The sequence below is a fragment of the Eulemur rufifrons genome, chromosome 7 (assembly GCF_041146395.1).
Source record: "Eulemur rufifrons isolate Redbay chromosome 7, OSU_ERuf_1, whole genome shotgun sequence".
Taxonomy (NCBI): domain Eukaryota; kingdom Metazoa; phylum Chordata; class Mammalia; order Primates; family Lemuridae; genus Eulemur; species Eulemur rufifrons.
Window position 1 is genome coordinate 216,970,558 of NC_090989.1, and position 13,535 is coordinate 216,984,092.

Sequence of the window (13,535 nt, forward strand, 5' to 3'; positions counted from 1 at the left end):
AAGACATGGGCAAATTAGACTAGTTTTGCCCAGGGTCTTATGTCTAGTAATCGGGAAGGAGGAAACTGTTGGCCAGGACTTTGGGTTTCTCATCTAATTTTTGTCTCCACTATATCCTTTCCACAATTCCACCCTCCCCAGTTCAAGATGACCTTCTATCTGAATATCTGCATTTGTATGACCTTCGATTGTGTCTGGGGAAACCTCGAGAAAGGGTGTGTAGGGAAAGAGAGAGGGGCAGCTACTACTGTCCCCACTTGATATATGGAGTCACCTAAAGTCATCCCAAGCGCCTACACTAAAGCCAGGAAGGCAATTCAAACCTCTAGAACATCTGGGACACACCTCCTCTTCCCACCTCCTGGGGCTGGGCGGGGGCCCCAGAGCAGCAGTACCTTGTCCACACTCTAACTTCTGGCAGGTGTGATTGGTGGGCACCATGAAGTAGCCACCCATGCATCTCGTGCAGACACGTGGGCTGTGGCAAAGCTCGCAGTTGTCCGGGCAGGGCAGGCAGGTGTGTCCCTTGGCAGGATAGTGGCCTACTGGGCAGCTCTCTCGACACTCTCCCTGGTACAGGAAGCGATCTTGGCCATGCTTGTCTGACCAGTTAGAGGGGTAACAGAAAGAGAGAAAATGTGCAAAATTAGCCTTGAAGCTAATATATTGTAAAACATTTTATTGAAAAAAGATACGAGTGAGTGCTTTTGCTCCTGGGGGATCAGGAGTATAAGAATGGATTTAATGAAAAGTGCAATATCTGTATCTTTGTAGTTGAAAAGTTTTCCTTGCAGGGAATAATTTTCTAATATTTTATATATTTGAGTGAACAGCAACTACTATCTGGGATAACATTACAAAACCACAAGCCATGCTCTGTGAATAACTACAATTCAAAATGTGTTTAACTTTCCTAAGGGCTCCTTTTGGTATCTGTGAAAGCTCTTAGATTTGGGGGCTATAGAGAACCCCTGAGAATAAACAGATGCTTAATGATAGGCATATTTTGTGAAAGTGAAATCTTTTCAAATGATTTTGAATTGTCAAAATCACATGCTTGTGTTAACTACCTAAGTTCTGAATTTTTGCACAGCTGCCAATTCCTGCAGGGACAGCCTTCTTGAAGTCCCAGACCAGGCACACCTCTTTGACCCCTTTGCACCCATTCCTGAGGGCTCCTCACTTCTGTCAACATTGAACTCTGTAAGGAAAGAATTGGCGGTACCTCCAGCCTGACAGACTATGGGAATTTGTTCCTGGAGGGGTTGGAAAATTCCCATCAACTACAAAGCATCACAATTAGTTACAAAGAATTATAATCAGTTACAAATATTAGAACAAAATAAGGTTAACATACTTGCACCCAGAGGTTTCCTACTCCTACCCTCCTGGAGTTTTTATAGGGAGTGTGCTCAAGTATCCATCTTCTCTGAATCAGATTTCCTATATGTCTCTGCCTCAGAAGAGTAGCTGATCTGTGTTACCCAGCATAAGTGGGGTCTAGTGTTCACTTATCATGTGACCTACCACAAGGAGATCCAACACCATTGATCTCCAGCCTGAGCAAGAGCAAGACTCTGTCTCTACTAAAAATAGAGAAATTACCCAGGCGTTGTGGTGCGCACCTATTGTCTCAGCTACTCAGGAGGCTGGGGCAGGAGGATCTCCTGAGCCCAAGAGTCTGAGGTTGCAGTGAGCTATGATGATGCCACTGCATTCTACTAAGGACAACAGAATGAGACTCTGTCTCAAGACAAAAACAAAAACAAAAACAAAAACAAAAACAAAAACAACAGCCTGAGCAAGAGCGAGACCCCGTCTCTACTAAAAATAGAAAGAAATTATATGGACAGCTAAAAATATATATAGAAAAAATTAGCCGGGCATGGTGGTGCATGCCTGTAGTCCCAGCTACTCGGGAGGCTGAGGCAGGATCACTTGAGCCCAGGAGTTTGAGGTTGCTGTGAGCTAGGCTGATGCCACGGCACTCACTCTAGCCCAGGGAAGAGAGTGAGACTCTGTCTCAAAAAAACAAACAAACAAAAAACCAAAAAAAAAAAGCAAATACAAAACATTGACCTTCAAGATGCAAGGCTGCTGAATTCGTGGGTAAAGATAGAACTAACCCCATGTTGCAAGTGCAGAAACTGAGAGTCAGTATCATGTTAGACTGAATCACGTGAAATTGCTAATATTTGAATTTTTTTTTTTACCTATAAACATGGTACTTTCATATGGTTTACTGTAATATTTCCTATTTAATCAAAGCCCTAGTTCAAATACAATTTTAAAAAACCCTTGCATTACAGGCTCTCGAGCCATCTCTTTCTGAATGTGATTTCATACCCGAAGTCTACTGGTTCCCGTGAGACCAAGAAAACAAAGAGGACTTCCACAGAGGGGATGAAAAAAAGTATTCTGCTGTTGTCAAGTTGGATTTAGAAGAACATTATCCTCTAAGGGAAGGAGAATGTTTGGGAGGAGGTAATGTGCATTTGGTGATTCTACAGCTATAGATCAGTGTTGTGGAGCACAAAACTCTGATTTGGTGGAACCTGGAATCTTAGGAGACCCCAAGAGGATCAACCTTCCAAGTTATGTTCTTCTTAGCCACTATGACACCCTAGCCAACCGTAACCAACTCCATTTTCATCACAACTCATTCAGAAAAAATTCTGTTTTTCAGTGTCCCACTTTCTCAAACGTCGGTGGGAAGATGTGAGGAGGAAAGGAGAGCAGTGAGGATGTCTACCTCTCCTCCAGCCCCTACACCTTCACAGGACACCAACTCAGGATCCAGAGGTGTCCTTGAGGGTTCCTGGGGCAGCCTGTTATCCAGTAAGCTGTAAATGTGTATTTGTTGAATGATTGAATGAAATGAATGAGTGAGTGAATTCATATTTGGCAATATTCAATGTTTCCCCTATATCCAATGGAGTCGACAATCATAAAATAAATGGGCTCTGATATCAGAGGAAATGTTCTTCAACCCTGTTTTTATTGTTCAGATGTGGCTTTGTCATATGGACTTCTTTGAGTATTATAATTTGGGTTTAAAGGAAAAAGATTTGAGGGGTCTCAGTTTTTAAAATACATGGACCCTGCGCAGAGAGCGTGCTTAGATGCCTTGACCATGGCCAGCTTTCCCCACACATTTGGTCCAGGATGACATCAAGATCTGGTCATATAGCTAACAGCCTGAGTAGTGTGCCACCTCAGTTACTAATAGTTGTGGATGATCATCTGGATAGCCCAGAGATTTAAACACTATGCCTAAATTTTTGGCTACCTTCCCAGGGTCTCCAAATTTAAATTACTCTAGTAGTTATGTAGGAGAAACTGGCTCCAGCAGTAGAAAGGCAGATATTTTTGTTAGGCACCAAAACCTTGCATGGGATAATAAGAGACGAGTTCAAATGCAAGGAACTCTGAAAGAGGTTCATCTTGGCTTTCGTTTATTCTGGAGAGTAACTATTACCAGAGCATTTGTTGGTATCTGACCTGGTTAGAAGAGAAGGTGGACCTGGGTGAAGACAGGGGATGTCTGCAGGTGGACAGGGAGGCTGCCGGTTGCAGACATGAGGGGTAAAGGATGGCTGGAAAGAATAAAAGAAAGGCTGAGCGACTCTGAAAATAAATTTGGTGAAGGTTACTTCAACATCTTGCTTATTGTGGCTGTTGTGTTATTGGTCACATTTAGCTTTGGGTCCAGTTTGGTACAGGGTAAATCTGGAAGATGATTTAGAGTGAATCCTCACCAACATAGTGGGAGATCTGCATTTCCAAAAGGATACACACCTAAACCTTAATGAAGTTACAATTAAACCAGAGATGCCATCTCTACAGACTTGTGGGAAAGGCTTATGTGGGTAGATGGGACTTCCAGCTGGAGGATTTTTAGCCTCTTATTAAAGCTTCCATTTATAGACATGAAACTTCTTCAATTAAATCATCCACCTTCTTTAGCATTGTCTCGTCAAGGTCTCTTCTACACTTGCTGCACTAATACTTCTTGAACTAGGGACATGGTGCTCTTGGTAGGCAGAGCTAAACCAGGGCCTGTTAAACAATACCCTCTCCAGAAAGCCTCCTCTGCTCACTAGAGCTGGAAGTGATGCTTCTTCTCTGACCTGTGCTAGGATTTCTATTATTCATTAGGTCTTTTTTTTTTTTTTTTTTGAGACAGAGTCTTGCTCTGTTGCCCAGGCTAGAATGCCATGGCGTCAGCCTAGCTCACAGCAACCTCAAACTCCTGGGCTCAAGCAATCCTCCTGCCTCAGCCTCCCTAGTAGCTGGGACTACAGGCATGTGCCACCATGCCTGGTGAACTTTTTTCTATATACATTTTTAGCTGTCCAGATCATTTCTTTCTATTTTTAGTAGAGACGGGGTCTCACTCTTGCTCAGGCTGGTCTCGAACTCCTGACCTCACCTCGAGTGATCCTCCCACCTCGGCCTCCCAGAGTGCTAGGATTACAGGCGTGAGCCACCGCGCCCAGACTTCATTAGGTCTTCATCTAATATTTTTTTTTGTTTTGTAATACATGAGGACAAACCTCCTTATTAAATTGTAAATTCCTTCAAGGTGAGTATCACGCTATTTCCATGGCACCCAATATATAGTAACTTGTATATGGGAGGGACACAATACATGTGTCAGATAAGGGATTAAACACAGTCTTTCCAATAGACAATAGAAAAGAAATGTCAGAACATTTTACATGTAAATTGGTCCGAGTAGCTATAGGATGCTTAGAAGACCAGACATTTGTTGAGCATCTAAACTTTTTTCTAATTTTGTGCTATGCATAGAGATGTAAAAGGGATTTTAGATGCCATCTTGTCTTTCCTCCTCTTTTTCACAAATAAGGAGAGGCTTCAAGAGGTGAAGTGACTGGTTTAGTGTCTTCTAGTTAGTTAGTAACGAGGCTGGGACTAGAACCCAAGTTTTCTGACTGCTGGCTTTGATGTTCTTTCTATGGTATCATTCATTCCTTCAGTCATTTATTGGCAACTTCTATATGCCAGGTGATGTGCTAGTGCTCGAAATACGGTAGAAAGCAAGGTAGAAACCAGGGTTTAGAGTCTAACGGGCAAGTTAAGCATCCAATGTGCTGAGGCTTGTGAAGGGGGGAGGTGCAGGGAACCAAGGGTGATCATGTGAAGGGGACCTAACCTAGACATGGAGGTTAGGGCAGCCCTCACTGAGGAAATGACCTTGGAATCAAGGTGGAAAGGGAAGACAATGAGTGAAAACATCTCAAGTGAAGTCTTCCGGGCTAGAGAAACTCAAATGGCCAGAGGAGTGAGCAGCTACAAACAATTACAGTAATAACAACAGCAGAAATAAAAATAAGAATAGTTAATATTCATTGAATGCTTACTATATGTCCAGCCCTGCTCTAAATGCTTCAAGTTTTATCTCATTTAATTTTCATAATAACTCTAAAAGAGGTAACCATTATCACCATCTTATAGATGAGGAAGAAAACGAAATGAGGCATCCAGAGATAACATGACATAGATGTACTCTTTTATGGATGAAACACAAGGCAATAATTTTAGTTTATACAAACAAATGTGTTATCTCCTGTTTCCTGCAAATGCCTAATACTCTCAATTTGTTCTTCATTTTTCTTGGTTTTATGGCAAGCAAGAATAAAGATAAATAATGTTCTTCTACCAGAAAAACGATGTCAGTGTGATGATGATGGTAAGGGACAGCCTCGGGATAAGGGAGCACCTGGGAACAGTGCGGACTGTGAGTCATGGAGAGCAGCCTGTTTTGGACCCCAGACAATGCTTTGGGAAATGCAGGCCTGGTATTGCCAAATCTTCTGAGGTTTTTTTTTTTTTTTTTTTTTTTTTTTTGAGACAGAGTCTCACTTTGTTGCCCAGGCTAGAGTGAGTGCCGTGGCATCAGCCTAGCTCACAGCAACCTCAAACTCCTGAGCTCAAGCGATCCTCCTGTCTCAGCCTCCCGAGTAGCTGGGACTACAGGCATGCACCACCATGCCCGGCTAATTTTTTCTATATATATTTTTAGCTGTCCATATAATTTCTATTTTTAGTAGAGACGGGGTCTCGCTCTTGCTCAGGCTGGTCTCGAACTCCTGAGCTCAAACGATCCGCCCACCTCGGCCTCCCAGAGTGCTAGGATTACAGGCGTGAGCCACCGCGCCCGGGCCAAATCTTCTGAGTTTTTAAGAGAAATAAGAAACCCAAAATTTTATTTGAAATTTCTCAAAATTTTAAATTTGGTTCCGATTTAAAAAGTATTCTGTAGGTCAAATAAAATATGAATCTGGCCCACATGAGATCATAAGATGAGGTCAGAGGAGAGTCACAGGTCAGGCTGCAGAGGACCTTTGAGACCTCTGCACAATCCAATGACAGCAGAAAACTTGCAGAGGAGGTAAAGCTGGAACACGAAACGACACATTTGTAATCATTTGAAATGATGATCTTGTTCCTGCAGGGCTCTGACAACTTCTAAATGGCATAGCTCAGCTCCGAGAAGACCCTGACACAGCCTCTAACACGATACTTCTCTCAAACATGTCATGTGTCTTCCTTAATTTGCTAGCTTTTCACTTTATCTCAACAGATCTTAGCTTCACTGTCTATCTCATGTCCGACCTCATGTTTCTATGCCTTTCTTCCTCCTTCTCTGGGAAGACATCTCTCAACTTCTCTCTCATCTTTTCAAGGGCAGTGAGTCCGCCCCTACAATAAGGTGAGCAAGGTTTCCATGTCCTGACAACACGCAGGAACTTCAAGGTTGCACAGTCTCTCTAGCGAACAGCTGTCTGATCTCAGCCTTCAACCCCAGAGACGAGGCTTCTGAGGCAAACCAGTGTCCAGCAGGAAGAGAACAGGTTTGAGGTCAGGAAGAACGAGGAGCAGCAGCCCCCTCACCTGCTCCACAGGAGGTGCAGTTGGAAGGCCCACTTCCTTGGCAGCCCTGGCAGGTGTGGTGGCATGGATGGCATTGGTTCTGAAATTCAAATTTCCACGAGGGACAGTTCAAAACGCAGCGGCCATCATCAAAAATCCTAGAGGAAAAGCAGACTGTTAGAATTTATCAGTGACTTTCCCGGATGGTCCTACGTATCAGAACATGTGGTATTCATGTTTCACGGTACAGATCTGACTTCATTGTTCCAGAAACAAGGCGCTGCCTGGGACTGATCACTTTAGAATATGTAAAATATGAGTCACATACCCATCCTTGGCCCAAGATTTGGACCCAACAGCAGGCGTGCCAGAAACAGGCTGGAAAGCAATCCTGATTCTGGCTCCAAACAAGCTAACTGGTGCCCACAGGGATTGGACCCAAGTGGTGGGCTCCAGTCAAATCTAGCCAACAGTCAGATGGAGGTCTGTAAGCTTTCCATATACTAAGTGGGCCTCTGATTCCAGAGACTTTGGAAAAAACATTTTTCCTTATCTATCAGCATGCTCAGGCTCTGCATGGGAAATGTCAGCTCCAAGGGCTCTTCAAGGGTAGAACAAAGCACTACTCTGCAGCTTAGCTGCTACTTATAAACCTGGCCTGTGCATATTGCAAGTAATCAATGAACTCTGATTTTGAGTGCCATTTTTTGCAAGCATTTCCTGATTTATGGGGTACTGCAGTCTCTATTTTCTGCCTCTGCTTGTGAACACCTACAAGGGCACTGCAGATGAGTTAGCATGTGGACTTCTAAAACCTTTGGTTTTATATATGTACAATATATATCATAATGTCATTGTTAATATTTTTATAGTTTTGCTTCATTTTTCTTTGCAGAGTAATCACAAGAGCAAGTGTGATTAAGTAAGTTGTATCCACAAATTCTGCTCAGAAAAATACAAAATGTTTATCAGATGTAGGAGTCAGATAGGTAGTGTGAATAGATGAAGAGAACTGGCTCCACCCTCCAGCATTTTTAATTTGGTAGATCTTATGGGAAGGGAGCTGAAAATTTGCATTTAGGAAAAGCTCCTGGGTGATGCTACTGTGCTGGTCCGGAGGACACGCTGAGACTCACTGCCCGGTGACAGTCTGAGTTACTTTGGAATTTGCTAAATGATTCCCAGGTAGTGTAGGTGACGCCAAATTGGTGTCTTGGAGAGCTCCCTTTGAGCAGTAGTTATTGTATCAATTGCGCAGTTTAACTGAGCACCTAGCACATGCGTTGGGGGCATAATGATCTTTCCAGGCTGGGGATAGCTAAGTGGGCCTGCAAAGAAAAGGAAGGGCTTCCTTTTCTCTCCACCTCTCTCCACTCAGGCCAGATACCACATGAAAGAAAGTCAGGTGTAGGTCTCTAGAGACTTGTTCCTGGGGTGTCACTGGCTTGTCTAAACCCCACTATTTTCAGAGCTAGAGTCAACTCTTAACTGGAGGGTGGGCCATTTCTATCCCAGATTTGGAGGGAATTGGGGAGGGGGGCAAGGCATCCTGAATAGTATGTCACTTGTAGCCTTCCAGCTCGTTCATTCCCATACCCTGTAAGTCAGTGTCCTTTGCATCTGTTTGGAAACAGAATGGGATTCAAGCCAGCAACATGCCACAGAAGGCTACCTCGCTCTAGGATTCCTGGCCCTTCAGATTCTGGTCACCACACCCAGCACCACTGGAGTAAACAATCCTTTTGGCCCATTGCAGAGTGTGGAGTCCCAGATCTAAACAGACACTCATGCACATCTGGCTGTCCACATCAAAGCAGATCCCCTGCACCATGACATCGAGTGAGACGCCTCTTCTCCCAGCCCAGAGTTGTAGCTGATGCCACTAATGCCAGCATGGAATATCCTGGTCCTCCCCTGGCTCTGGTTTCAGAGCTAGAAGATTTTTTAAAGAAATAATTTGGATGTGGCTAGATTAAAACAAAAACAAAACCAAAAAATTTCCTATAAGAGAAACTCCCATAAGAGCTTTCTGAGGATTTTAATCAAGGAAGCTTCTTGATGTTCTGTTGAAAAGGAGAATGGGGCAACTTTATTCTGGGGGTTCATTTTCTTGCTAAATTCAGGTGGGGAAGGGATGTAAAATACATCATCGTCTTGTCCTTTACAGGAAGAGAGGACAGGTTGGTTTGGGGGGTAATCATTTCTCTTGAGAGAGGTGATCTAATACTCTCAATGGGAACCATTTGGAACCACCCAGAAACAGAGGAAGAAGGAGACCGTACAACACTTCTATGTTTATGTAGGAACACAGCTGCCTTTCTGATTTGATTTTAAGATAGTATTGGCTGGGCGCGGTGGCTCATGCCTATAATCCTAGCACTCTGGGAGGCCGAGGAGGGAGGATTGCTCGAGGTCAGGAGTTCGAGACCAGCCTGAGCAAGAGCAAGACCCCGTCTCTACTAAAAATAGAAAGAAATTATCTGGACAACTAAAAATATATATAGAAAAAATTAGCCGGGCTTGGTGGCACATGCCTGTAGTCCTAGCTACTCAGGAGGCTGAGGCAGGAGGATTGCTTGAGCTCAGGAGTTTGAGGTTGTTGTGAGCTAGGCTGACGCCACGGCACTCTAGCCCGGGCAACAGGGTGAGACTCTGTCTCAAAAAAAAGAAAGAAAGAAAGAAAGAAAGTGTCAAGTGCTTTAAACGACCAGTTCCACCTCTACTCTAAGGAAAGCTTAGGTGACAGACCCAATTTTTGTAAGAGCAAGATTCTTCCTAAAGGTGGAGGGGTAGGGATGACAGTTAAGCTTAAGTGAAGGCGCTGAAGTACATCACTCCCTGCGCTCTCCATCCTCTCAAGAAAAATTGCTAAGAAACTGAAGAAAATGGCCATAGTTTTCAACAGACACCAGCACATTTTCCCAAGCGGAGGAGAAGAGATACTTTATGAAAGCAGAACATGAGACTGATGATAATTTTCTTTAAAGCTAACTCCACGCATCTCTGGGACCACCAGTCACCCAGCTCATGGATTCCTGAGACACCCAGGCAAGCTCATCTCTACAGGCGAAGAGTTTCATGCCTGCTCCTGACCTTTTCACAGGCAGTGAACGCTTCTGGGTCGGACACGGCTGATAGAAAGAGAAAAGGCACATGAACCAAGGTCTAAAGGCCTGGGCAGAGATGATCTCAGCATTGGCACTGAATATTCCAGAAGCCCCCAGGGTGTGTATGTGTGTGTATGTGAGACATGACCTGTCATGGAAGAGAAAGCAAGTCAGAATTAGCTGGTCCTCTGTGCCAATTGTTGGCTTGGCCTGATTAAAGCCATCACAAGGACACTTAATATAATTTCTCAGTGCTTTAATGTTCTAACAGAATGAAATCTGGTAAAACACAAAAAAGGTTTTCTTCCTTGAAATTCATTAAAAAGATCAAATAAAACATTTGAGGGTGGGTCAGAACAAAAGTAACTTTTAAATGCTTTTAATTGGTTCATTGAACTCTGTAACTCCTTTAGGACTGGGAAATTAGCTTGGGCAGTGAGGACCACAGCATTGCAGAACTTTGTGTGTTAAACACAGTGGCAAAGGGAGCTTGGCCAGTTATCTTTAAGCAGCTAAACCCAAGGATTTATAGAAATGTAAAGGAATCATGGAAGCTGCCTTATGAAACAAATGCTAAAGTGACCCCCTAGTTCAAAAGGTGTCCACACATGCAATGAGATTTAATTGTCTGTATGGTGGGAAGTTGGAGGAGAAACAGGACCTTATTTTGGGAATGTTGTCTGTATCTTATCGTGTGCCCTGAAGCTGTTTTAAAGCAAATTCAATATTTAGAGGGATAGATATCTCAAAGAGACACTTGGAAAGTATTCTCATGGTTAGCATCAAAAATTCTTAAGACTATTTTTTTGTGTCTTCTTCCTACCACCTTCTTTCTTTCCTCTTTTCCTCTCTTCCTTCCTCATTCTGAGAGCCGAACTTTTATGACTCTGATTATACATTTTATCAAGTTCAATAAAGCACATTTATTGAATTATTATGTGTTGGTCACTGTGGGAAATAAAGGGACAAATAAACCACAACCGCTGCTTGCAAAGATATTACAGTCCTGAGGAAGAATTAGGATAAAATGACCACTGTGCAAAGCAGAGGTACTTTTCAACCTAGAGACGCAGAGCACCTGCTGCTAGAGCAGCCTCTTTGTCCTGGTCTGGGGAGAAACCCTGCTTCCTGAGCATTTAGCAGGGCAGTGATGAGGCTGTTCATTCAAACATTCAGCCAACAAACATTAAGTGCTAGGATCAGAGGAGAATTGCCTGAGGATACAACAGGCCTCCACCTTCTTTCATCAGAAATTCCCAGTGAAGCCGGGCCGGTGGCTCACGCCTGTAATCCTAGCACTCTGGGAGGCCGAGGCAGGTGGATTGCTCAAGGTCAGGAGTTCGAGACCAGCCTGAGCAAGAGCGAGACCCCCGTCTCTACCAAAAAAAAAAATAAATAAATAAATAAATAAAAAGAAATTCCTAGCCTCTTAGCAGAGGTGCTCACCCTATGCGCACACTTGCTATTCCCTCATTTAGTAGGTTACCAAACATTTATTGAGCACCTACTATTATGTTAGCACTGTGGCCGGTATTACAGATCCAAAGAGATACAAAGATGAATATCTCGGCCGGGCGCGGTGGCTCACGCCTGTAATCCTAGCACTCTGGGAGGCCGAGGTGGGTGGATCGTTTGAGCTCAGGAGTTCGAGACCAGCCTGAGCAAGCGCGAGACCCCATCTCTACTAAAAATAGAAAGAAATCATATGGACAGCTAAAAATATATATCGAAAAAATTAGCCAGGCATGGTGGTGCATGCCTGTAGTCCCAGCTACTCGGGAGGCTGAGACAGGAGGATCCCTTGAGCTCAGGAGTTTGAGGTTGCTGTGAGCTAGGCTGATGCCACGGCACTCACTCTAGCCTGGGCAACAAAGTGAGGCTCTGTCTCAAAAAAAAAAAAAAAAAAAAAAGATGAGTATCTCAAGGGGCTTCCATCTAGTGAAGAGATGGATTTCAAAATAAATGTCTTCAAAGGCTACAAGTACTCTTAGGGAAGCTTATATAGCACAAAGGGGCATAAAACGGAAAGTTTGATTCTACCGGGAAGAGGTCAGAAATGCCTTCATAAAACAGTTCACTGTTGAACTGACTCTAGAAATGAGTAGATGTTTGACCAGCAGATGGAAGTGCTGGTTAAGGGATGGACGTGCAGAAACGGATGAGATTCCAGGCATCAAAAGTGGCATCAAAGGTACCATATTCATTGATAAGAAAATCTTTTCAGTGTCCAGGGAACGAGTCCTTGCAGTAGGTACTGCCCACCATGGAGAGAGGATGCTGCAGAGGTGATCTATGGCCAGACCGAGGAAAATATCTGTGTCACAGACAGGAGTGTGGTTCTTTTTCCTTCAGCCCCTTGGGGTGGCTCTAAGGTGGTGAACACCCCCTCCCTCCACCCTGCCACACAGGAGCTCCCCCACCAGGAGACATCAAGTGGCCACTCACCTTGAGACAGGGCAGCCAGTGCAGTCTTCCCGGGTTGGCCCCCGGCACCGGGCACACGAGGCTTCGCAGGTCTGGCAGTGGCTGTGCTGGTCAATGTATTCTCCTGGGGAGCAAAACCTAGTTGGTGACTTCATTTCTACATGGCGAGGCTGCCTGGGCTGTCAGTCTGAGAGCAGCAGGTCTCTCCGTGGCTACCTGAAAGCAAGGGCGACAGCAGAGAGCAGAGGCCCTGAATGGCCTCAGCTGCCAGCCCTAAACCCTGACCTTCTCATAACAACTGCTCCTCTCCCAGGAGTTGGAACCTCAAAAAGTTATGAGGCAATGACATAATTCTGAATGTAGTCAACATGTGTTGCACATTTTATAAATAGAGGAGGCCAAGGGGGGCTTCCTGCTGGACCCCTTTACCGAGCTCCTGCTGACTTTCCCATTTTATAGTCTTAGTTCAAGTCCAGCCATGAGCAGGACCGACCCAGATCTTGTCTTTCTACTGTGGGGCCGGGGGTGGGGGACTGTGGTTACTGGTCAGGAATGGGAGCTGCGTCTTGGCTGACATTTGGCAGATGTGGGCTATATCTCACCCTGAAAGAGTAACATTGGAGAGACAGCCAGAGAATGCTCCTTTAATTGGAAAGTTTATCTTTCCCAAGGAAAAACACAAATGAGGTCTTGCCACAGAAACAAGTTCAACCTCACAAATTTCCTGTGAACATTTAAGAAATTAATCCCATGGCAAAAGTGGTGGAGAGAGGCCAACCTCACTGAAGGTGAAAATCCAAAGATGGGCTTCCGCTCATCCAATCCGGCCCTCCTACCCCCACCTCACCCATCCTCCCTGCCCTTGTCTTCTTAAAAATCAATAGACGGTCTTCAGTCAAATCCAAAGAGCCACTTTTTCTAGTTTGGAAAGTGATCATGCTCAGAAAATATACTTTCAGATTTTGGCAGAGTCACAACCTTCTCTGGACCCCACCTTCCCAAGGTCGACAGCCCTCTAAGCGTGTCTGAACATTGTCAATCTCAGATCCAGCTGGTGTGGTGAGGTAGCGGGACCCGCCCAGAGTTTAATCAAGTTGTCTCACTGAA

At 44.4% G+C, this 13,535-nt stretch overlaps 1 protein-coding gene across 3 annotated transcripts in view; it reads right to left on the reverse strand.

Moving 5' to 3' along the window:
- PCSK5 (proprotein convertase subtilisin/kexin type 5) overlaps window positions 1–13,535 on the reverse strand; it is a 413,377-nt gene that overhangs the window by 97,031 nt on the left and 302,811 nt on the right. For 2 of the 3 annotated variants that reach the window (XM_069476378.1, XM_069476377.1), the window contains exons 21-23: window positions 12,450–12,552; window positions 6,919–7,055; window positions 396–602 (exon numbers count right to left, since the gene is read on the reverse strand). In XM_069476378.1, coding sequence (XP_069332479.1) covers window positions 396–602; window positions 6,919–7,055; window positions 12,450–12,552 — 447 coding nt within the window. The remainder of the gene's footprint in view (window positions 1–395; window positions 603–6,918; window positions 7,056–12,449; window positions 12,553–13,535) is intronic. The other variant, XM_069476379.1, reaches the window with a different exon arrangement.